The 23,637-nt window shown below is 47.3% G+C and overlaps 1 protein-coding gene across 3 annotated transcripts; it reads left to right on the top strand.

The window, feature by feature from the left end:
• Nucleotides 1–70: 70 nt before the first annotated feature.
• Nucleotides 71–21,419, top strand: Klhl42 (kelch like family member 42). 3 transcript variants are annotated; one of them, XR_015047540.1, is made up of 4 exons: nucleotides 71–1,008; nucleotides 10,511–10,704; nucleotides 16,332–17,104; nucleotides 18,982–21,419. XR_015047540.1 is itself a non-coding variant. In XM_085839763.1 (4 exons), exons 2-4 carry the CDS (start codon nucleotides 995–997, stop codon nucleotides 16,781–16,783), a joined length of 660 nt encoding a protein of 219 aa, XP_085695889.1. In that variant the 5' UTR covers nucleotides 129–223; nucleotides 799–994; the 3' UTR covers nucleotides 16,784–21,419. The 3 variants fall into 3 exon arrangements, 2 of the variants coding, with proteins under 2 accessions (XP_021020833.1, XP_085695889.1); XM_085839763.1 differs by having other exon boundaries at nucleotides 129–223; nucleotides 799–1,008; nucleotides 16,332–21,419; XM_021165174.2 differs by having other exon boundaries at nucleotides 16,332–21,419.
• The last annotated feature ends 2,218 nt before the right edge of the window (nucleotides 21,420–23,637 follow it).

Here is a 23,637-nt window from a genome sequence, read left to right as displayed (position 1 = left end):
TAAAGACTCAGAGAGGCCGTTTACTCGGAGGGCGTGTGACGCACCGGCGGGGCTGAGCCCGGGGCCCGCGGCGGCGGAAGGAAGGAAGCGCGAGCGCAGGCCGGGCTCGGCGGAGGCTGTGCGCCCGGGGGAGGAGCCTGAGCGGCCGGGCGGCGGGCGCAGCGGCCCAGCCATGTCCGCCGAGGAGATGGTGCAGATCCGCCTGGAAGACCGCTGCTACCCGGTGAGCAAGAGCAAACTGATCGAACAGAGCGACTACTTCCGCGCGCTCTACCGCTCCGGCATGCGCGAGGCCGTGCGGCCCGAGGTGGGCCCGGAGGTGCAGCAGCTGCGCGGCCTGAGCGCTCCGGGCCTGCGGCTGGTGCTGGACTTCATCAACGCGGGCGGCGCGCGCGAGGGCTGGGGCCTGAGCGAGGACGAGCTGGCCGAGGCTAGTGTGCTGTCCGAGATGGTGGAGGCCGCGTCCTTTCTGCAGGTCACGGCGCTGCTGCGCTTGCTGCTGTCGCACGTGCGTCTGGGCAACTGCCTGGAGCTGTACCGCCTGGCGCAGGTGTACGGGCTGCCCGACCTGCAGGACGCCTGCCTGCGCTTCATGGTGCTGCGCTTCCACCAGGTGCTGTGTCAGCCGCAATTCCCGCTACTGCTGTCGCCGCCGCAGGCCCCCGGGGACTGTAGCCTGAAGCAGAGGCTGAGGGAGGCCCGCATGCGCGGGACCCCGGTCCTGGTGGCCCTGGGGGACTTCCTCGGGGGACCCCTGGCCCCGCACCCATATCAAGGGGAACCCCCGTCCATGCTTAGGTACGAGGAGACCACGGAGCGCTGGTTCCCCCTGGCCAACAACCTGCCTCCCGACCTGGTGAACGTCAGGGGCTATGGCTCAGCCATCTTGGACAACTACCTCTTCATCGTGGGTGGTTACAGGATCACCAGCCAGGAGATCTCAGCGGCACACTCCTACAATCCCATCACCAACGAGTGGCTGCAGGTGGCCTCCATGAACCAGAAGCGGTAAGTGCAAAGGGGGGTCTGCGCCCTTCATTCATTGCCCTGGTGTTTGCTGGCCAGAGGCGATGGCATCTTGTTTAGTGCTGCTGGCCTGTCGCCTCTGGCGGAGTTCCCAGGGAGCCCAGGGCTTGCTAGGAAGAAGACAAGTACTGTGTCAGCTAGCCTAGTGGTCTTCTTTCAGGTGCAGGCCCTAGGTAAGAATGGTTTCTCTGCCTCAGACTGGCTTGCAGAGAAGGCTATTGGGAAAGATAACGTTGTTTTTCCTTCGCTTTTCTTTAACTTGTTTGACCCGAAGAGACACTAGCAGTAACTGGTAACTCTAGCTTCGGAAAGTTTGGTTGTTGCTGACAGTGACTTTGGATCCTTCTCACTTGGGTAGGAGAGAGTGCATCCACGCCCCCTACGATGGTGTAAGGGATTTGCCATAGAGGATTCTCTTTTCTTTTCATCCTCACTTTTGTTTCTTATTTCCTTCTAAGACAGCAATCATCCTTGACCCAAAACTTGAGCCTGGAGCAATCAGCTACAGAATGGGCGCGCCCTCGTCTCTCCAAGTCTGTTGTCTATCTGGGATGCCTCAGACACCGCAGTCTGGATGCCTGAGTCCCTTGTGGGTAGCTGTAGCGTGTACATATAAGCCCTACATATACATATACACCTATGCATATTTACATTAGCGCATATATATATATATATATATATATATACCCTCCTGCATATGTTCAGGTGGTTTTCCTTTATCTTGGTATGTTCCTCAGGCTGGTCTTGAACTCCTAGGCATGAGGGTCTGCCATCCTCTGCCTTCCAGCCTTCAGAGAGCTGGGATTAAAGGTGGACAGTACAGTATTGGCTTTCTACAATAAATAATCTGTAACTTATAACTTCAAATGTAAGGCATCTACCATGTCAGTGGTTGAAGGAATGACAAAAACCAACTTGTACTGTTCAATTTCCCCCTCTTATGGCTTGAAGATGCGTTCCTTTCCACTTCACTCATCTTTCCCATCTTTCAAAGTAAGGAAAAGAGACAGGTGAAGAGAATAAAAGCATTATAAAGAAGCAAATAAAGGAAGAGTTGGGGAATGAAGACAGCAGGAAGAGGAAGGGAGTAAAGGCCGCAGGCCCAAGTGGCCTGGGGGACAAGTCAGGGCTTGTAGAGAGGGTTTGTTGCCCCAGCTGCTTGGAAGGCTGAAGCAGGCAGATTCCAAGTTAAAATTCTTCCTGGCCTTCAGAGTGAATTCCAGGCCAGCCTGGATAATGTAGCAAAACCAGAAAGAGTAGGGGAAAGGTGTCTTAGTGGGAGAGTGCTAGCCTAGAATTTTGAGGCCTCAGATTCAATACCAGTGTCCCAGCAGTAGAAAGAGTAGCCAAGGACAGGATGGGTGCTCTCTCTCTCTCTCTCTCTCCCTCTCTCTCTCTTCCTTCCTTCCTTTTCTTTTCTTCCTTTCTTTTTTTTCTTTCTTCTCTTCTTCTTTTTTCTTTTTTTCAGGTATAGTTTCTCTGTATAGTCCTGATTGTCTTGGTTCTCATTCTGTAGACCAGGCTGGCCTTGAACTCAGAGATCGTCCTGCCTCTGCTTCCTGAGTGCTGGGATTAAAGTGTGCTACCACCTCCACCCAGCTGAGGATAGGCTTTTTTGTATCAGGCCACCTGATGTCATCTAAGACCCACTCTGGTCTGTTCTAGGTCCATTACAGGACAAAGGAACCTTTAGATCAGAGATTGTTTGTAGAAACATACCTTGTTCTGATGGCTCATTGCTGCTCTTGTATAAGACTAGTGTCCAGCGCTCAGCATCCATGTCTGACACTCCCTTATGGCCTTTACAGGCAACCACATGGATGTGCACACACACACAGACACACAAATAAACATAAAAATAAATCCTAAAAATCCTGGCAAGCTGAAGTGTGAGAAGCAGAGATGGATGCGCTACCCTCTTCCTTCCAGAGGCACTAACTGGGGGCAGGCTAGTTTTCATCCAGCCTCCTGCAGTATGATACTTCTATCATTGAGATGATACAGTAGCAATCCACTTGTAATCACTAGGCTGAGCCGGCTGAGGCAGGTGGAACTGTAGTCTAGCCTGAGCTAGAGACCTTTTCTGAAAACAAACAGAAACAAAATAATAAAGTTATTTTTTTAGTATCAAAAGTGTTATTTTAAAATAATTTTTTTTTTTTGGTTTTGTTTTTTTTTGTTTTTCGAGACAGGGTTTCTCTGTGTAGCCCTGGCTGTCCTGGAACTCACTTTGTAGACCAGGCTGGCCTCGAACTCAGAAATCCGCCTGCCTCTGCCTCCCGAGTGCTGGGATTAAAGGCGTGCGCCACCACGCCCGACCTAAAATAATTTTTTTAAGAGTGTTAATTGATTCAACAAAGGTGATCTTCAGAGAGGAGACGCTTCCAGGTTCTGTCTTACCTTTCCCTGTGTGTCTCCAGCTCTGACCACGTGGTCTCAGCATGTCGTCCATCTTCAGCTCCACAGTCCAGACCTCTCAGCAGTCTCTTTTTAGCTACAGATTCTTGGTCTGTTTTCCTCAGAGTGTTCTTTCTGTACTCTTTAAACACGGTCAAGTTGTTTTCCAGCTCCTGCCTCATGTGTCTACCTTAGAAACCGTGCGTAAAGTGAGTGTGTCTACCTAAATTACTCTGTGACAAGCATCTGACATAGTGGAGCAGAGTGGTTAACTCATGGCAGAGAAGAAAAATATTCCTCACGTCCACCTCCACCCAGAGGTCTGCTTCCTCCAGTGAGGCCCCACCAGCTGCTTTCCACATGATGTCATGTGATTCTCTCCATGGACTAGGGTCCTCGTGACTCAGCCCTCCCTAAATCTATGTGTGATCAATGCAGGGGACCAAGCTACCTGTATCTATAATGCATGTCACAGTTAGGTATTATAAATGCATCGATGCTTATAAAAATATAGGCGTGACTAGCCATTCTCAGTGGACAGCTGTGTGTATAGTTTCTCCAGTGGGTGGGCTGTATGTACATGTACTTTTACTCTAAATTTGTTATGGTACTTAATATTTCTTCTAATTAATGGTTATTGTATGTTAATATTTTGTATTCACAGATGTTTATTGATATATTTTTATTTTATAATAAATTTTATTTTAAACTAATAAATTATTTTATTAATTTTTTTGAGCTGGGTCTCATGAATTTTTTTGTATTTATAGATGTGTATTGATATAAATTGATATAAATTTTATTCTATTTTATAATAATGAATTTTATTTTATTTATTAAACTTTGTTTTAAACTAATAAATCATTTTATTAATCTTTTTGAGACAGGGTCTCATGTATCCCAGGCCTTGAACTTTCTGTATATCTGAGAATGACCTTGCATTTCTTATCCTCCTGCCTCCACCTCATGATTAGAGACATACACCAGCACATTGGCTTGTTGTTTGGAAAAAGGGTCTCACTCTTTAGCCCCAGGCGCCTTAGGACTAGAGGCAAGTCGCAAGTCCTCCTGCCTTTTTCAAGTGATGGGAGTAAAGGTGTGAGCTAGCTGCTTCTGTCTTGTTCATGTTTATGTAGCATTCCAGGCTGTGTTTGGTGGTATGCATTTGTCCCTATAAATAATGCTGTATTGGACATTCTGGTCTATGTGTATGACTGTCTTCGGCGCATATGAGTTGGTTCCAAGTTCTCTGAGTGACAGGGCAAGGTGTATGCACATTTTATATTTTGGCTGCTGCCTAGTTGCCCATGAAAGATTGGTAATTTTCTCATGAGCAGTGTTGGATTTTGCCAGTTCCCCTCTCCTGTCAAGATGAGATGCTCTCCCTACCCTACGTAGTGGGCAACTCTTCAGTGTAGTGTCCTTTCATCAGAACATCATTCTTTGAAAATGCTTATTGACTTCATTTTTGTATACAAATGATTTTTGAGTCAGGGTTTCTCTGTGTAGCCCTGGCCGTCCTGGAACTCTGTAGATCAGGCTGGCCTTGAACTCAGAGATCTGCCTGCCTCTGCCTCCAGAGTGCTGGATTAAAGGTGTGTCCCACTACCGCCCGACGACTATTGGCTTATCTTTTTAAAAAAGGTTTATTTATTTTTATTGTTGTGTTTTTGCCTGCATTTATGCGCACCTTGTGTGCAGTACCCACAGGTCCCAGAGGAGGGCACCAGATCCTTTGGAGCTGGAGTTACAGATGGTTGTGAGCCAGGGCCTGGGTGCCAGGACTCAAACCCAGGTATTCTGCAGCAGTAGGCATTGCTCTTAATTGTTGAGCCACATTTCCAGCCCCTGCTTATCATTTTCAAATTCATATTGGCAGTTTTATATGGCTAGAGATGTGAACTTCTGACTGTTAATACAATATTGAATAGGTTTGCCCACGCTTTTTTTTTTTTTTTTTTTTAAAGCGTGGTCAAAACTGGAGTCAGAATGGCAGGGCAGGTGATGCCAGTGTGTAGAGTGTGGGTAGAGAGTTGTGGGGACCAGGTGTCATGTCAGCATGGGACTCCTCACCCTGGACCACACTGGTTATGAGGAGTTGGAGTGGCTGGACATGAGGTATCCTAGTTTTTAAATGTTGTCAATTTATTCTGACTTTATCTGGACCTCATCTAGATGAGGATGTGGACAAACTCATCTGTCTTACAATTCTGCCCTCTTACGTTTAGATATGAATCTTTGAAATTTCTTTTTTTTTTTTTTTTTTTTTTTTTGGTTTTTCGAGACAGAGTTTCTCTGTGTAGCCCCGGCTGTCCTGGAACTCACTTTGTAGACCAGGCTGACCTCGAACTCAGAAATCCACCTGCCTCTGCCTCCCGAGTGCTGGGATTAAATTTCTTTTTAAAGTATAATGTAAAGTCATAGGTTTGGAAATGACCACATAGGTTGGTAAGATGGATCTTAGCCGGTTATAGGCACTCGCTGCCAAGCCTGGTGAACTGAATTTAAGTCCTAGGACCAACATGGTAGAAGGAGAGAACTGATGCCTGCAAGTTGTCCTTTGACCTTGACCTTTCATGTGTGCTGTGACCTGTGAATATGTTCATGCACGTAAATTAGTGTCATTTTAGAAAAGAAAATATGGTTCAAATACCAGCATTATTATTTTTTTTTTTGAGGTGCTTTTTCAGGTGTACAACATGGTTCATTGTCTGAACACAGATTTGACTCTTGACACGTGAAAGCTTGTATGACCACACAATTCCCTTCTCTCCCCACCTTAACTAGGGACGGCTTGCAGGAACTAGTCACTGACTGCAGATATCCTTTGTAAATTTTTTTTTTTTTTAATTTCAGAGCTTGTCTCTAGGGTCTTCCTTAACCCCCAGGCCTCTGCTCTGAGGTGAAGCCCGGTGGGTCCTGTTTGTGTGAGAATGTAGCAAGGCGGGAGAGGCCTCACCAACAACCATCTGCTGGCAGAGGAACCTGAAGTGGGAACACTTTGAGAGGCTGCGGAGCCCACACAGCTAGGCACTAGGGGAGGAGGGAAAACGACAGGCCTGTTTTAACCTCCACAGCCGGATTCTGACCAACAGTTGAAATTGCTTTTGCTTTTTGCTTTTTGACTTTCCCACAGGTGGTTGTAAGAGCCACAATGAGTGTTTCTGTTTTCTAGCTTCTCCCATCTCCAACCTCGTCCCCAGCAGAGGTCACTACAGCTGAGGAAGGGGAAGGAAGGACAGAAGAACTGGATGGCCTGGATGGCCTGAGGCAGGGAGGGGGGATGGGGCTGGGGAGGGGAAACTTCGGGTTTCACAGTAACAGAATTGTCTGTAGCAAGCCACTGTTGCATTTTCTGTTTCTGGAACCTCAGGTGTTGTGGTTACTTTGTTATTATTCTCCAGCATCTCTGTGAGGTTGGTCTCATTACTGCCCCTATCTCCCCAGTGAGTTTAGTCATTTTTACACAAAGGGCCAATCTCAGCTCTGGTGTCACCCTCCTCACTGTGATTTACATAGCTGTTAGTCTGTGGACAGGTATTTAGAAAGGTCACATCATTTAGTTTTTGATTTGTGAGACAGGGTTTCTCTGTGTAGCTCTGACTGTCCTGAAACTCATTCTGTAGTCCAGGCTGTCCTCAAACTCACAGAGATCCGGCTGCCTCTGCATCCCGAGTGGTGGGATCAAAGGCATGTGTCACCATTGCTCAGTGATCAGATCACTTAGTTTTAAGTGTGTGTTTGTGTCAGGGGCTTCTGTCTAGTTTGGCCTGGCCTCTCTGAACTCTAAGATCCTCCTGTCTCAGCCCTCCCATCACCTCCTGCCTCTGCTTTGGGTATTGAACCCAGGGCCTCCGGCTGAGCCCATGTTCTATAGCTATCAGGCTTTGTATTTCTTCTCAAGGGAAATGGAAATTTAATTGCAGCCATGCCTGATTTGTGTCACTTGCTTTTTACTTACTGCGGAGTGAATCATGTACAGCTATAAAATGAAGGCTTATTTGGTATTACGGTTGCCTTTCTTCCTCAACATAGTGTGTCCAGGGTCAATATGAAAGAAGAAAAGATAATTGTGAAGTCATTGATGGCTCAGATGCACACTCACTGCTCCAGCCGATGAGTGTAAGCTGCTGTAAGAAGTTGGAAGTGAACTGTCAGGGAATTATAGACGAGAGCACAGACTGAAGAATTCTGGAGGCCGTTTGTGCTGTGGTGAGAAGCCAGTCCTCCTGGAGCTAAGAAAGTGGGGCTCAGGGCTGAAGAGAGGGCTCAGGGACTTCTGCTGAGCCTGACAACCTGAGTCCAGCCCTGGGACTCATGTGACTGAAGGACAGAAGTGTCCTCTGACTTCTATCTGTACACTGTAGCATGTACACCCCTGCATGCCAATGCACAGACATACACATATACACACAGAGAGACGCAATAAATTAATGTCATAAAGTTTAAAAGAAAGAGGGACTGGAGAGGTGGTTCAGTGGTAAAGGGTATGTGCTGCTGTTGCAGAGGACCTGAGTCAGTTCCTAGCATTCACTCGGGTGGTTCATAGTCAAGTGGACGCCTGCACACATCTGCATGCACCCCTATATGTATGTAGTTAAAGAAATGAAATCTTAAAAACAATACCAAGGCTCCTTCTCCCCCTAGGGCAGACTGTGTGCTTAACTCTATTTGAGAGGTAGAGAAATGGGCACAAATCTACTGAGCTTCAGTCAGTGTCCCAGGTCACCCAGCTGTTCAACAGTGGAGTTTAGATTTCTCTGTACAAGCCTGGAGTTAGAGCCCTCAGTGATGTGCCTCTAAATTTAGCAATCGGTTTGTTTTCAGGTGGCTAGCCCATCTGCAAGCAAACCCAACATTAATAAACGTTTCTCTTGATGAGAGCTTGCGCTTACTGGGCTTGGAGGGATGGAATTGTTTACTTAGCTGCCTGTCCTGAGTTTCAGAAAAAGGCCTCTTACCTTTTTGCCTAAGAGCATGCAGGATGAATTGCACACGCCGTTTTGATACTGCAGAATTTACTCTGTGCCCACCGGTGGGGAGTGAAACCACCCTGAGCTGGTTAAGATCTAGAGTTGTTTACGAACATTATTTCCTCTGGTTCACCGGATCTGCACACACAGAGAGGGCATGATGGTTGGGTGTTAAGGACCGTGGTTGGCAGTGAGGAGAGTAAGCAGCATGAACCGGGGACCGCCCAGGTGCTGCCACCAGGGTGAGATCTGTCTGCATGGCTGGATGGATTTAATGGCCTTGAGGCTCAGGGTGGAGAACGCTGGGTTCACCCTCACATTTGGAAAACGAAACGGAACAGTTCATACCTGTAAAGAGCCATACCTTCTTGGTGTTCTTCCTCCACTGCGCCTGAGACTCCTTCTCCCACCTACACAGCTTCTGCTGTGGCTTTGCCTCTGTTAGCTGCTTCCACGCTTGTCTTCTGCAACGTAATTCTTCCTGGAGCAATCCTTCATTTCACAAGGCAGAAAGATTTGGGCAGAAAACATTCTTGCTTGTGTGTTTAGCCACTGAGTGAGATTCCCCTGCGTTAGAGATGAGGACCTGAAGTGGACCGGCTGTCCTGCTTGTTGTGAGGAGCTGAGGCTGAGCCAGCTGATGGGTGCATGGAGTTTGTGCTGTAGGAGGGGAGGGTTGTGAACGTGCCCTGTTGTGTGTCTCTGTAGAGGAGTGGGGACACCCTTAAAACAACCAACTTACTTAGCTAGTATCTGAAGCTGATGGCAACACATTTATCCATAATTAGTTCAGCTTAGCCATCCCCATTTATATGTGGCAACTGAGTATATAAACTGCCTTCTGATGAACTGTATCCTTTATACCTGTGTCTGTACCAGGAGCCTCCTTTCTGAGGAAAAATGGCCTACCCATTCTGTGAGGAGAAAGCCAAGGGATGAGTCCGTACTCTCTCTCCTCCAGAGACTTTATTTTAAAGGTATTTAAATGCACATCTGTATGATGGTATGGCGCAGGTATGCCAGTGCCTGAGGATGCCAGAAGAGGGAATCAGATTCCCTGGAGCTGGAGTTACAGGAGATTGGAAGCTGCTGTGTATGTGCTGGGAACTGAACTTGGGTCCTATGCAAAAGCAGCCAGTGGTCTTAACCAACCAGCCCTGCTTTCTTTCCTGCTCATACCCCTGGAAGGTGTAGTGATCTTTTAGCATTGGTGGGTTGCGATCTGGACTGTCCCTGTCCCCAGGCACAAGTCTTAAGTCTTGGGAACTTCCTCAGCTGGTGAGGGTGTTCAGGAAGGTTATGGATCATTTAGAGCATGGGTCTCTTGTCAAGGGGTGATGTAGTCACAAAGGGTGGGACTTGAAGGCCACACCTGGCCGCTTCCTAGTTCCTTCTGTCTCTGTGCCTCCCGTTCCACCATGGTGTGACAGACTCCAGCCCCTGCCACCAAGAACTGCTCTTCAAGTGCTCCCTGTCACGATAGGCTGAAATCCTTTGAAGCTGTGTGCCAGACGTCCTTCTGTGAGTTGTTTCTGTTGGATATGGGGTCCACAGTGACGTGAACCTAGTGACTATGGCTGGAGATTGGTTCCAGGTCTGAACTTAAAATGTCATGGGCTGCACATCACTTCAGCATCCTGCTGCATTTTAATGCATCTCGAACTGCATGTAACAGAACAGAACGCATGTGCTCTTTATGTAGTTATTGCAGCCTCGTCTAAGGGGGATGGATGTCTGCACATGTCCGAGACAGATGCACTATGTCATTTACATTTGGGTCTGAAGCTTCAGGGGGATGCAGGCATGGCATCTACAGATGCGGAAGACTGAGTTCAGTGTAGAGCAGGTATCCTGATCCTGGCCTCAGGCCCAAAAGCAAGATTGGTCCTTGTCACCAAGAGCCGCCTGTTTGGAGTTGCTTGTATCTGTGGATTCCCATTCCTGCCCTGCAGAGTGTGGAGTTCTGGGTACCAGAGTAACATCTGAGAAGTCACCTCTGCAGTCACCAGGCAGAATGGCTCTGACTGGAAAACTTCACGACACCTTCTGCCAGAGAGCGTCTTCCCATGTCACGGTCAGAACTGACATGTCTGTGGTCTGCGTCTTCCTTTCAGATCTAACTTCAAACTTGTGGCTGTCAATTCGAAGCTTTACGCCATCGGTGGGCAGGCCGTTTCTAACGTGGAGTGCTACAATCCCGAGCAAGATTCGTGGAATTTTGTGGCTCCCCTGCCAAACCCTCTGGCTGAGTTCTCTGCCTGCGAGTGCAAGGGGAAGATTTATGTCATTGGTGGATATACCACCCGAGGTGAGTGAGTGGCAGTCAACTGCTTTTGCATAAGCTGCAGCAACCTGGCTGGGTCAGGACTGGCTAGAAGAAGCTATGTATCTGAGTGAGATTTTATGCATCAGATGCTATATACTAGCCTTTTCTTAAAGATGTGAGCCCCGAGGCAGGATGGGTTAGGCAGGAAGGACCTTTGATGACCTTATTTGAGCATGGACATTGTTCACATGGAAGAGGGAATTATGGAAGATTATGAATGTTCTTTGTGCTTCTAGAAACCCAGCCTTATGGTCAGTACCTGGAACCTGCCCATATTGGAGGTTTGGGTCACAGCTTGGGAAAAAAGGGTAAACTGAGTTCTCTTCTCTCCCCAAGAGTTAAACCCACCCACCAGTACCAAGCCAGAGCTAAGTCTGGCTTTTGCTTTGCTAGGTAGATACCCAGAAGGCCGGTTCTGGGGGCCAGTTTCTATGTCCCATGGAGGTGATAGGGTGTGAGCACAAAAGAACTTTTTAGACCAGATGGTAACACCTGTGCAGCATGTTCTACTCTCTGCATGTGCACATTTGTGTGGTGGACATTTTTTATAGGAGTAGTGTGGAAAAGAGACAGTCCCCAGGTTCAGTGCTGCTGTGTGTAGCAGAGAGATCCCAGGCGTCAGGATAGAGAACATCATAGCTGCGTGAGGGGGTGTTTCTGGGTGCAGGGAAGAGCCCTGTCCTTTGTCTTTGCCTCCCTTGAGGAGGCTGCCACCACGTGGTCTCTCAGCTAAGGGCGTTTACATCTGTGTTTGGTGCATCTGGTGTGCAGAGCCCATAGCTGAAGGAGAGGAATAACAGGACTCTTGGGGTTGTTTGCATGTTTGGCTGCAGGGGCAGACAGAGCTCGCTAGCCCCGCTGATCACTGCGTGAGGCAGACTCTGGGTCTGCAAGTGAACACAGGCAACTGTGTAAATGTCAGACACCAATAGAGTATTCAGATAGGTGGCCCATAACTGGGTGTGACTGTGCACTCATGTGATGCTAGCACTGGGGAGGTACAGGAAGCGGGACCGATACTTTAAGGCCAGCCTGGGAGATGGTAGAGCAAGAGGAAGAGAGAGAAAGCTCTCACAGCAGGGCATCCCCAAAGGCTCTAGTCTTCCTCACCTCTTCACCCTCTTTCTGGTGGCTTCCTCATGCATGTCTGCTGTCTTCATGCGGCTTCTCCTGTAAGTCTCTATCTCTAGTCCGGATGCTGGCAGTTGGGTTTGCGATCCAGATCCATTTCTGTTTAGCGTGTTTACGTATACAGCCACAGATCTGTTTTCAAACGAGGTCTCTCTGGTGAGAGCTGAGGTTGTGGATTGGACCTGCTTTGGGAGTGGGGTGGTAGGGCTCTACTCTCTGCAGCTGGCCTATGTAATTGTGCCTCTGAGAAGAGGCAGCAGCGAGGGAGGAGTGTGATGGAAGCCGTGGACTGTTTTCTTCCTCAAATGCTGTCGCTTCCCAGTGGCCCCCACTAGGAATCAAGATAATTTGTCTTTGCTAGTGCTTTGCACCATTTGCACTGGGGCTCAGTACAGCACCGATTAAGTTCACAGGTCTACACAGCCATGCACGGCAGCTGACACTCCTGAGTCCTACATCCTTGCTTCTGTTTTTCTAGTAACTAGCTAGATTGTTTACCTAAGGACATTTCTTCTTTCTTTCAGGCAACGTGCTTTGTGTTTTGAAGCCAGGTCTTACCCTAGTGCAGTCTATGCTACTCTGTAGCTCAGTCCCCTTGTCTGAGCCTCCAGGAGCTAGGATTCTATGCATGAGCCACCACCGTGTCTCAGTGAGCTATTCAGAATACACTCTGGCTGACATGACACACGCTTGTGCCCCGGCTTCTCTTCCACGCAGGAGCTGCTGCTGGGAGCACTGTTCTTCTGGTAGATTTCCTGGCTCTTCCATGACCTTGGCTCAGCGAATGGGTTGTAGATTTGACCTGGAAAACCCTTCTTGTGTGTTTGGAGCTTCATGGCCACCACTAGCGTGCCTTCTTCACTTGGGCCACCCAGGATGATGTCCATCCTGGATTCTCCATGCCAGAGACCATTCTGTGCGGTCAGAGGTGGACTGGATGGGTGTTTGTGCTCTAAGCTGAGAGGGCTGGGCACTGGCTGTCCTTTCTAACCCACCTCTAGTCTGGATTTTCCAGCACTTCCTGATAGTTCCTGTAGTTCCCATTATAAACAGCTCTTCCCAATTGTTTGGGGAAAACAAACAGACAAAAACAAAAAACAAACAGAAGAAGGAGGAGGAGGAGGAAGAGGAGGAGGGAGAGGAGGAAGAGGAGGAGGGAGAGGAGGAAGAGGAAGAGGAAGAGGAGGAGGAGGAGGAAGGGGGAGGAAGAGGAGGAGGAAGAAGGGGGGAGGAGAAGCAGCAGCAGCAGCAGCAGCAGCCAGGACTTGAGTTGGATTCCCATCCTGTTGACTTCTTAGATGAGATTTTTTTAAAATTCAGTAAATAATGGTTCATGACTTTTTGTTGTTTTGTTTTGGTTATGACGACACAGGGTCTCTCTATTATGTAGCCCTGACTGCCTTGGAACTTGCTGTATAGCCCAACTCATAAAGACTCGCCTGCCTCTGGATTAAAGGCATGCGTCACCACACCCATGACTTTTATAATAGATTTTGGTTATTTTAGTTCTTTGCCAGGCAGTAGAGAGATGGAGACACCAGGTGTGGTTGCCCATCCCTGTATTCTTATCACATGGAAGGCTAAGGCAGGATTGCTGCAACTTTGAGGCCATCCTGGGCAACATAGTGAGTTCCAGGTTAGCTGAATGCAGGCTAGAGAATGAGATATCCCAAAATTAAAAAACAAACAACAAAACAACAGACAGAAATCCAGTAGGAAATCTTAGCAACCCTAAAGGGCAGAGGAATCTGTTTTAAATGTGAAGACCCAAAGATTGTCTCACCAAGTCAGGCTGCCTGAGCCAGGGCTCAGTGAAGAGGGGGAGCCAGTTTGTAGCAGAAGACCCAAGAAGGCCTACAGGATGTTGGTATGAGGGGAAGAGCTTGCTGGTGACTCAGCCAGGTGTCCTGGGTAGATTAACCAACCCCTCCTTGTCTATCTTCTAGAGTGACCTTATTATTTAATCTCTAAGCAGACCTTTGAGATGAGCAGAAAGGCAGTTCCCTAGGGCTGGAAAGCTTGTGGGCACAGGGACCAGCATACACTAAGGACCTGCTTTCCTTTCTCTGCTAGCTTGGACTCAGATTTGGCTCTGGGGCTTGTCTTTCTTTCTGTACCTCCCCTTCTTAGACGAGGTCTTACTTTGTAACCAAGGCTGGCCTTGAGTTTGCAATCCTCCTTCCTCAGCCTCTGAGGGCTATGATTACAGATGCTTACCACCATGCCAGGTCTGACAGTACAGCCCTTTATGTGTAGCAATAGGTGGGGTGGATGGCATGCCACCTGCTGTGCAAGGGTCAGTGACTATGATTTACTATTGCTTTGAGAGGGTCCATTGCTGTGGGAGGTGCTGTTGCTGTTTTGAGTCCATTGCCGTGGGAGGGTCTGCTGCTATGGGCTGGTCTGTTGCTATGGGCTGGTCTGCTGCTATGGGCTGGTCTGTTGCTATGGGCTGGTCTGTTGCTATGGGCTGGTCTGCTGCTATGGGCTGGTCTGTTGCTATGGGCTAGTCCATTGCTGGCTCCAGACCCTGAGCTGTTTCCTCTGCTCACAGCTCACAGTTTTTGTTTTTTGTTTAGCAATAACAAACAGAAACTTCATTTTGAGGGGTTGCTAATAACTTTTTTTTTTTTCTCCTGCCCTGTGGCTAAGGCCATTTATGCTTTCCTAGAGAAGAATTTTGTTGTTGGTTTTTTTGTTTGTTTGTTTTAGGTTTTTTTGTTTTGTTTTGTTTTTTTGTTTTTTCAAGACAGGGTTTCTCTGTAGCCCTGGCTGTCCTGGAACTCACTCTGTAGACCAGGCTGGCCTCGAACTCAGAAATCCACCTGCCTCTGCCTCCCGAGTGCTGGGATTAAAGGCATACGGGTTTTAAAAAAATCAGTTTAAAAAGAGAGAAGTAAGCTGGGTGTGGTGGTGGCGCACTCCTTTAATCCCAGCACTTGGGAGGCAGAGGCAGGCAGATTTCTGAGTTTGAGGCCAGCCTGGTCTACAGAGTGAGTTCCAGGACAGCCAGGGCTACACAGAGAAACCCTGTCTTGAAAAAACAAAACAAACAAACAAACAAACAAACAAACAAAAACCAGAGAGAGAGAGAGAGGTGAAGCTCTGTGTGCAGAACCTCCCAAAGTTATTTTCTATTTTCCTTATTTTGCAATGATGGGAACCTCACCAGGTCCTCATGCACACTAGCAAGTACTCTACATACTTAACCTTCTTATTATACTTATTATACTTATTACACTTCGAGGCAGAATCTCACTATGTTGCTTAGGCAGGCTTTGAACTCACTCTGTAGCACAGGCAAACCTTGAACTTGAAATCCTCTTACATCAGCCTCTCAAGGAGATGGTAAGATAGTTTTTTTTTTTTCTTCCTTCAAAAAGAGAGACTATACTTTTCCTGAAAGAAAGTAGTTATTAGTTAAAAAAAAAAAGGCAGAAGGCTTTCACTGGTCCTGACTGTTATCCTAAGATCAAGCAAGGGCAGGTGGGAGGCGGGCTCTTTGATGGGTTTCGAGGGCTACATTTGGGAGGTAGGTCTGTGAGTGAATCTGCAGGAGCTGAGGCTCTGCTGTGTCTCCTGACCCTGAAAACCTGTTTTGATGACTGTTGCATTTTGGCATGGATTTTAGGGTTTGCAAAGACACAGAGGGCAGGGGTCTGGACCTACTTTCTGTGTAGTCAGGCATTCTCTAGCTGTCTGAGAGGCTGAGGCTGTTGGGCTGTATGGCGATCTTGTGACTTAGCAGGCTGCAATCAATGCAGGGCAGGCTGCTCAGGCAGGCAGGCAGGACCGTAGAGAGCAATGTCATGTGGGGCGTTCTAAGGGTTGCACAGTCCTTCCCCACCCACAGGCAGGCAGCATTGTTGCAGTGTTGTGAATCCTGTTTGTTCAAGTCTAATCAGGTAGGACACCTGCCTGTTGCGCATCTGGATGTCCAGGTAGATATACCACTATTTTGCTGAAGAATAAGTTTTACATTGTGGGTTTTCCATTTTGTGTAAGGCAGCGTAGGTCACTGGGGTTCAAACCTCTGTTAGCCAGAGCTTCTCATTAAAGCATAGAATCTGCTATAGTAGTGTGAGAGTGCCCCGAGGCAGGCTGCAGTCAGGGTTTGCTGAGGCTAACTCTTCTCTCAGAGGACTTGGGGTCTTGCTCTGAGGTACAGCAAAGCTGCCCCTTTCCAGATGTCCTCAACTCAAGAGCCTCCTGTTTAGGCTTTCCCAATGCTGGGATTATAGGTGTGAGCCACCATGCTTGGTTTCTAGCTTCATGGTTCTGAGATTCTCCCAAGAAGGAGGTTCCTGGGAGGAAGGTAGTGGGTGAGAATCCAGATGACCTCTGCCCCATCTGCTTAGAAAACCATTTCTCTGTCCTCTGCCTTTCTGAGTGAGCTGCCTAGGCCACATGGTATGTGTGCAAGGAGGATGCCTCTCCACTGCCTGGATGGTGTCATCTGGCTTCTTTGTGTCTTTCAGATCGCAACATGAACATCCTGCAGTACTGCCCCTCCGCCGACCTCTGGACGCTGTTTGAGACCTGTGACGTCCATATCCGCAAGCAGCAGATGGTGTCCGTGGAGGAGACCATCTACATCGTGGGTGGGTGTCTCCATGAACTGGGGCCCAGCCGCAGGAGCAGCCAAAGTGAGGACATGCTCACCGTGCAGTCCTACAACACGGTCACGCGTCAGTGGCTCTACCTGAAGGAGAACACGTCCAAATCGGGCCTGAACTTGACATGCGCACTGCACAATGACGGCATCTACATTATGAGCAGGGACATCACCCTGTCCACCAGCTTGGAGCACCGAGTGTTTCTCAAGTACAACATCTTTGCTGACAGCTGGGAAGCCTTCCGGCGGTTCCCAGCTTTCGGACATAACTTGTTGATTTCCTCTCTCTATCTGCCCAATAAAGCAGAGACCTGACTGATTCAACGGTATTTAAAAGAAAAGTCTGGTTCAAGGGGGAAAAAGCAAGCCTTTGAAGTCCTGACTCCTGAAGGGACAGAGCGGGCTAACGTAGGTCACGTGTGTAGGCGGCTCAGCTGTAAATAAGCTTTCTTGAACTAATTACTTGAAAACTTGGGGTGAAGAGACCAACCCTATTTTTTCCAGATTGGGTTTTTTTTTTGTATCATGGGAACAAATATCATGATAAGTATTCATCCAAACCTAACAGTCTTGGAGCAACAACTAAAACCCACCATTAAAAAGTAGACTGCTAGGGTCTGCTTTGTACGGGCCAAGGTCAGTAGCTAACCTGATAGTAATGGTTTTGTTTTGTGTTTTTTTCCCTGCTGGGAATGGAATCCAGGGCCTCATGGTAGTCCCAGAAAAGATGACACTAAAAATGCCCTTTCTTCAGGTCACCTGAGATCTCCTCAGAAAGGGCATTCCTTTTGGTGATCGGTTTATTTGACAAGCATTAGGATCCATCACCTCCTTAGCTTCCGGCTCGCTTGTCACCCCATTGTCACTCTGTCTCTCTGGGCAGACGTTTTATCTTATATTTGTTTTCAGAAACCCTAACAGGTGTGTCTGAAATCATATTATCATTTATAAACTTTTTTTAAAAAAAAAGTCTCTTCATGTTCTAAGTACCTGATGTTGTGTTGGCTGCTTCGAAGCTGTCCTTGGGGCCCACAAGCTATGGTTGCCTTGCCTGCTACAAGGATAGAGGCAGACAGAGAAACCACATAAGCAGCCAGACCATCCACAAATGTGGATAAACACATTTCTCAGCCACTTTCCCAGTCTTTGTGCAATTGAGAATGCTGTCTAAAGTAGACTAGTGAACCTCTTATGCCATGTGGGGCAAATGAGGGTCTGTGTGGGTCACCATAGCTGCATTGTGAGGGCTTTGTTTTTAGAAGATTGCTATAAACACTTTATAAATTGAGTCTTAGATGAGGAGGACCACATGAGGAAAGATGCCTTTAGGAGTTATTTTAATTGAATGTATTTGACCTAGTTCTTGTTTTAAGACAAAAATCAAAACCAAACCAAACCGATGTTTGCACATTTACTTAGGTTTTCTCCTAGCTTCATCTTAACCTTAGATGTTCAGCTGTGTTTTGCCTTTTTAAGGGAAGGATGGCTGTAGCTGATGTGTGCTAGAAAGCAGGGGAGATGTCCTTTACAGACATGGGATGGCTTCTGCTGGCCTTTCTGACTTGAGGTGAGGTGCTGGCTTCAGAGCTCTCCTGCCAACAACGGTGCATAACTTAAGGACCTGCCAATCATGGGTCTGTGTTTCTTAAAAGACTCAAGGGCCTACTTAGCACGCATGAGAGGCCCCAGGTTTAATCTCCGGCACTTACAGCAACAGCAACAAGGTCCTCACCTACAGGAATTTTGATTGAAGAGAATTTGCTGCAACCAGCTGCTATCTTGTAATAGAGTCGGCTAAAGGGACCGGACTCCATCTCTACACCAGCAGCGGGCTGCCGCCTTGCATATTAAAGAAAGCTCCACAGAGAACCAAGAGCTACAGGCAGATTCTTCCTGGTTCCTTGCACAGCTGCTTTCCTGATGGCTGGCCATGGGAGAGGGAAGCTAGTAGGACCTAGTAGGTCTTCAGTGTTAATGAGGGAGTCACTTCAGAGTTTTTTTGCAGCCATGCCTCTAATACAGCTTTAGAGCCTTGTTATAAAACTCTTCTTTGCACAGTGGTCTAGAAGCTCTGCTAGTCTTTATTTGGGACATGGTGACAATTCTTAGTGTCTTGTCATGAAATCTACCAATATCCAATCAACCTCCTTGTAATGCCATTGGAAGCTTACAGGCCATTTCTAGCCACATTTGTTTTCAAACACTAAGTCTGTTTTTCTTACTCCCACCCCTTTTTTTCCCTCTCTAAGACAGGGTATTGCCTTACAATTCAGGATAACTCCAAACTGGAGACTCTCACCTCAGCCTCTTGCTTCCGTGCCTGTCTTTATGTATTACTTTTAAAATTGTTTTGCTGGGTTCTTTTCAAATAACAAAAAACTCTGAGCTAAAATCTTTACCAAAATGGTACTTATATAATAGATTTAATTTATATTCACTATAGAATTGAATTTTGGAGGAGTCTATAATTTCATTACTGTACTTTAAAATCTAATTTATGTTTGTTGTTATAGGTCTTCATTTTTATGCAGCCTAGTCCTGAATATTCAGAGGGAACTGGCAGTTGAATTAGCAATGAACAAAGATGGGCAATTATCTTGTGAAAATGCACATCTTAAAAGCCCATCATGGCATCTACCTGTTGACTAGTTCTCTTCCTGATGGCCATCTTTGGACATATTTCCTAATGCCAGCAACTAGATTCTTGGACCAAGGGAAGTTCTAACACTGACATCCACAAAGCTCTCACCCCAGGCTTACCATGTAGCCTGTGTGCAGTATATGGCTCTGGGGTTTAGATGCACAGACTCCCAATAGAAGTTTGTTGTTCTTGCTGCCATCTATGCTTGGAGAAGAGAGTCATGTCATAGAACTGGGAAGGTTTTATGACATCTGTCTGCCTGTGCCCTTTCTGAGCATTCTGAGAGCACTTGGAGTTCAGCTGGTGCCGACTGCAGACTTCCCCAGGATGATCGTGTTCCTTTAGAAGCCTTCCCTTCCTCAGACAACTCCTTATGTGATACTTTGTATTTCTTTCCATTCTCTGTTGCCTTACTCCCCCTACCCCCAGCTTCTGAGGGGTTCTAGCTCCCACTGTGTAGCAGGAAATGTCTAGGAGTACCCCCAAGGGAGCTTCCTGTCAAGTGTGTACTCCTACTCCGGGAGGCTTCTCCCCTTGGCAGCAGAAAGGTTCTGAGATGATTGTGTGAGACTCTTTAACTTCTGCAATCTGAGCTAGGACATATTATCAAAGAACCTACAAGGGGGGGGGGAGGATGCTGGCAAGAAACACATAAGGCTTAAGATTAAGCATGAAACCAAAGAGACGTTGATCCTGCTGTTTTCTGTTGTTTCTAAAGCCAAGAACCCAAGCAAACTTAAATGCCTTAGGTTTCCGTTCAAGCAGAGGGAAGGCGAGGATACTGTAGCTCTATACTGGGAGAACAGAGGAAAATGTTTCTTTTTAACAAATAGTTGTTTATAGACTATTAGAGGTGCAGTCCTCATAATTCCAGGTAAAGTTATAAGCCTGTTTGGCCAAAGAGGTAAATAGAAGGGGCCCTGATGTCTTGGTCAAAGTGTTTGGTGAGCTTAGCTTAGCACTGCTGACGTGAGGGGCTGCAGGGCAAAGGGATCATGCTGAAGGCTGTCTTGACCTTACCCAGGAGTGCGGGGTCTGTGTGTACACTTGCTCTGTCAGGGTTTGCACTTGGGAGACCTGTCAATCAGTGCTACCAGACATCCTGCCAGCCTACCAGAGTGAAGTGAATGCCAGTTCCCGCCCCTGCCTCCGAGATAGTCAGTATGAAGGGAGCTGTGATCTCTGGAAGCAGTGAGCTACATCAATTCCATTCCGTGGTGACCAGAAACATTGAGTGTTGGTGTGAGATGGAGCCTAGCCTGGGGACACTGACTAAGCCACTGTCCCTGGGACACTGTGCTCTCATTTCAGCCATGGTGTAGTCAGAGATGCCCACTTTAGTCAGGCACACTGGGCCCACTGCCCACTGCCTTGTGATTCAGTAATAACCCTGGGAGCTTGTTTGCTCTTAAATCTGAACATCATATCCCATGTTTCATGTTTTTTTTTTTTTTTTTTACTGTGTGGTTTTTTTTTTTATTATTATTATTTTAAAGTTAACTACTTTTTATAATCCTTGCACTTCGCAGTTTGTGAAAACACAGAAATGATGTGGAATATGTTTTAGTTAGAACTCACTCAGCACTGTAGCCCTGCAGATGGTTCTAATGAAGGAGGAAGAAGAGAAGGTGAAGATTTGGCAAGAGTAAGCTCAGCGCTGGTACGTTTATGCCTTTGCCTTTAAAACATTCCCGTGGAAGAACTCAGCAATGCTCCCTTGGATACTTTGTCACTGAGGTTGGTTGAGTTCACCTTGCTGATGACTGTTGAGTGGTTTTCCACCTTAGGTTTAGTACACGTTTGCTTTTCACTTTGTTAGTTTGGGAACACAACAGGAAATACATAGTGACTGCCAGCTGCCACTTGACATAGCCATATTCACCCATTCCTACAGGAAGCCCGTGAAATGAAAAAGAGGGTCCATTCCGTATAGCCCAGGGTGCTCAGTGTTTCCGTAGGGCTGGTTGGTGCTTTCCATAGCTTGTCACTGGCAAAGCAAAGGAAAATGTGATTTGTTGTATCACTTCAGGGTGCGACATTTCTCTGTCCCTCCAGTGTTTTCTTACCTAGTTATTTTTATGGAAAAGAATAACCCTCAAGTTACATTCTGTTATGACTGACACTTTCTTTGTTTGAAATATTGTACTGAGTCTGTAGTTTGGAGTGTGGCAAAAACACACACATCAGCATTGTCGCATATCCATAGCCGTGTTTGTGCATCTGACACCTGTGAACCACAGAGCTGTGTTCATTTTGTTTTCTTTGGACTATGGAATGAAATGCCTTTAAATAAAAGAGTTCTCAATCAGCTTTTGATGTGTGTGTGGTGAGCAAAGCTTAGGACCAGGGGCTTAGTGATCCAAAAGGAGCGGTCTCTGAACTTCTGCGAGGAAGCTGGGAGGGGGTTGAATTTTAAGGATTTCTGGGTCAGTCTTCAGCCCCTGTGTGTTTTTGAGTCCCTGGAATCCTGACCAGAGTCAGCCTGGCTGGTGCTGCACCATCTCGTGGTGCCTCTCTGTTTCTGACATTCTTCTCCCTCCATTCCAGAAAAGTGGAAACACACAGTTCCTTGCTTTTGTATTGACTTAACTGTGACTCCAGTCACAAGGCTGGGTCAGTGTCCCCTTTTGAGCAGCTTCTGTTTGCTTCATGTGCAGGAAAATGTGAAAACATGCATATTTAAAAGGCACTACTTGGTATGGCCACCCTTATTCCTGGCTGTGTGGGGGAAGTATCTGTGCCAGCTACAGTGTGATCCATAGACTCCCAGGTCCAGGGATGTTAGGGAAATCATAGGAGGCTATCACCAGGAACTCTCTTTATTTTTTTTTAAAGATTTATTTATTTATTTTATGTATATGAGTACACTGTTGCTGACTTGCTGTGTCTTCAGACACACTAGAAGAGGGCACCAGATCCCCATTACAGGTGGTTGTGAACCACCTTGTGGTTGTTGGGAATTGAACTCAGGAGCTCTGGAAGAGCAGTCAGTGCTGAGCCATCTCTCCAGCCCTTCAAATAAACTCTTAATTGCTGAGCTATCTCCCCTAATATAGATAGTCTTGTATCTGTCTTCCTTTCTTCCTTTCTTTTTTCTTTCTCCCTTTCTATTTTCTTTCTTTCTTTCTTTCTTTCTTTCTTTCTTTCTTTCTTTCTTTCTTTCTTTCTTTCTTTCTTTCTTTCTTTCTTTCCTTCCTTCCTTCCTTCCTTCCTTCCTTCCTTCCTTCCTTCCTTCCTTCCTTCCCCTTCCTTCCTTCCTTCCTTCCTCCCTCCCTCCCCCCCCTCCCTCCCCCCTCCCTCCCTCCCTTCTTCCTTCTTTCCTTCCTTCCTTCCTTCCTTCCTTCCTTCCTTCCTTCCTTCCTTCCTTCCTTCTTTCCTTCCTTCCTTTCGGAGACAGGGTCTTACTGAGTATTTCTGGCTGTTCTGGAACTTTCTCTGTAGACCAGGTTGACCTCAAACTCAGATTCTGTCTGTGTCTGCCTCCTGAGCGATAGGATTAAAGGCATGTACTGTGACCACCTAGCTTATATATAGTGTTTTGTCAATAAACATTATCAGGCAAACCATTTTTCTGCTGGTGAATGTAACCCGTCAAGCATGGGGAGACGTTTTAGCTTGTGGCTGTGGTGGGAATTCCTGTCCCATAGAGAGCAGTGTCTATTAATCCTGGGGCCCAGGTTCAATTGGACCTGGGCTCACACTCTACCCTTGCCTTGTTAGTGGAGTCCATGTTGGGACTTGAAGCTGTTACTAGTTAAGCAAATTCCCCCATAACACACATAAACCCCACAAATTCAAAAACAGTAGCATTTGAGTGCCAGAGAGAACGAGAAAGCTTAAGGGTGCCATTTCCAGGAAGTATCCCGGGTCTGTGAGAGAGTGGTGGGTCCGGGAGGAGAGCTGACCCCTCTCGTGTCACCTTGATCCCTGGTTGATTTCCAGGCGCTGCTGGGTGGGAAGACGAGTTCATCGGAGGCAAGAGCCCGTACAGGCTCTGAGTACAAGCTGCTGGCGGCCGGAGGTGGTTCTCTTCACAAAAGGTTCGTGTGTGAGTGTGTGTGAGTGTGGTGTATGCATGCGTGTGCTTGTGCATGTGTCCGTGTGTCTGTTGGTCTTGTTTTACTGACATCACCAACGTCCTCTGACAGTCAACGGGATACTGTCTTAGGTGCGATGGTTTGGAAGGGAAAAGTCTCCTATGGTCTCACGTGTATGAATATTTTGGTTCCCCAGTTGGTGGTGTGTTTTGGAAGGTTCTAGGACTTTTGGGAGACGGTGGGGTCTAACTGGAGGAAATGAGTCTCTGTGGGGTGGACATTGAGGTTTCTAGTCCCAAATTCCCAGGACAGATGCCATAAAAGAAAAGAGCATGTTCAACCTTGTATCAGAGGTTGGAGGAAGGGGAGGAGCCAGCCAGGAAACTCAGACAGCCAACAGCTGGGAGAGCATGTGGACTGCAGGGCCATGGTGATGGGTGGGGTGGGGGTGGGGTGGGGTAAGAGGTGAGGGATGGGGGTGGGCAACAGTG

This window comes from Mus caroli, unplaced genomic scaffold (assembly GCF_978045245.1).
Source record: "Mus caroli unplaced genomic scaffold, Mus_caroli_1 scaffold_7, whole genome shotgun sequence".
NCBI classification, from domain to species: Eukaryota; Metazoa; Chordata; class Mammalia; order Rodentia; family Muridae; genus Mus; species Mus caroli.
The sequence above is the reverse complement of the archived record's forward strand: the minus strand, read 5'-3'. Positions and strand labels throughout refer to the sequence as shown.

Excerpts from the sequence above, each read along its gene's own strand:
- Klhl42 (XM_021165174.2), top strand. The coding sequence starts at position 173 with ATGTCCGCCGAGGAGATGGTGCAGATCCGCCTGGAAGACCGCTGCTAC. Across the intron at positions 1,009-10,510 it reads GCCTCCATGAACCAGAAGCG|ATCTAACTTCAAACTTGTGG; the intron begins GTAAGTGCAAAG and ends TCTTCCTTTCAG. Across the intron at positions 10,705-16,331 it reads TGGTGGATATACCACCCGAG|ATCGCAACATGAACATCCTG; the intron begins GTGAGTGAGTGG and ends TGTGTCTTTCAG.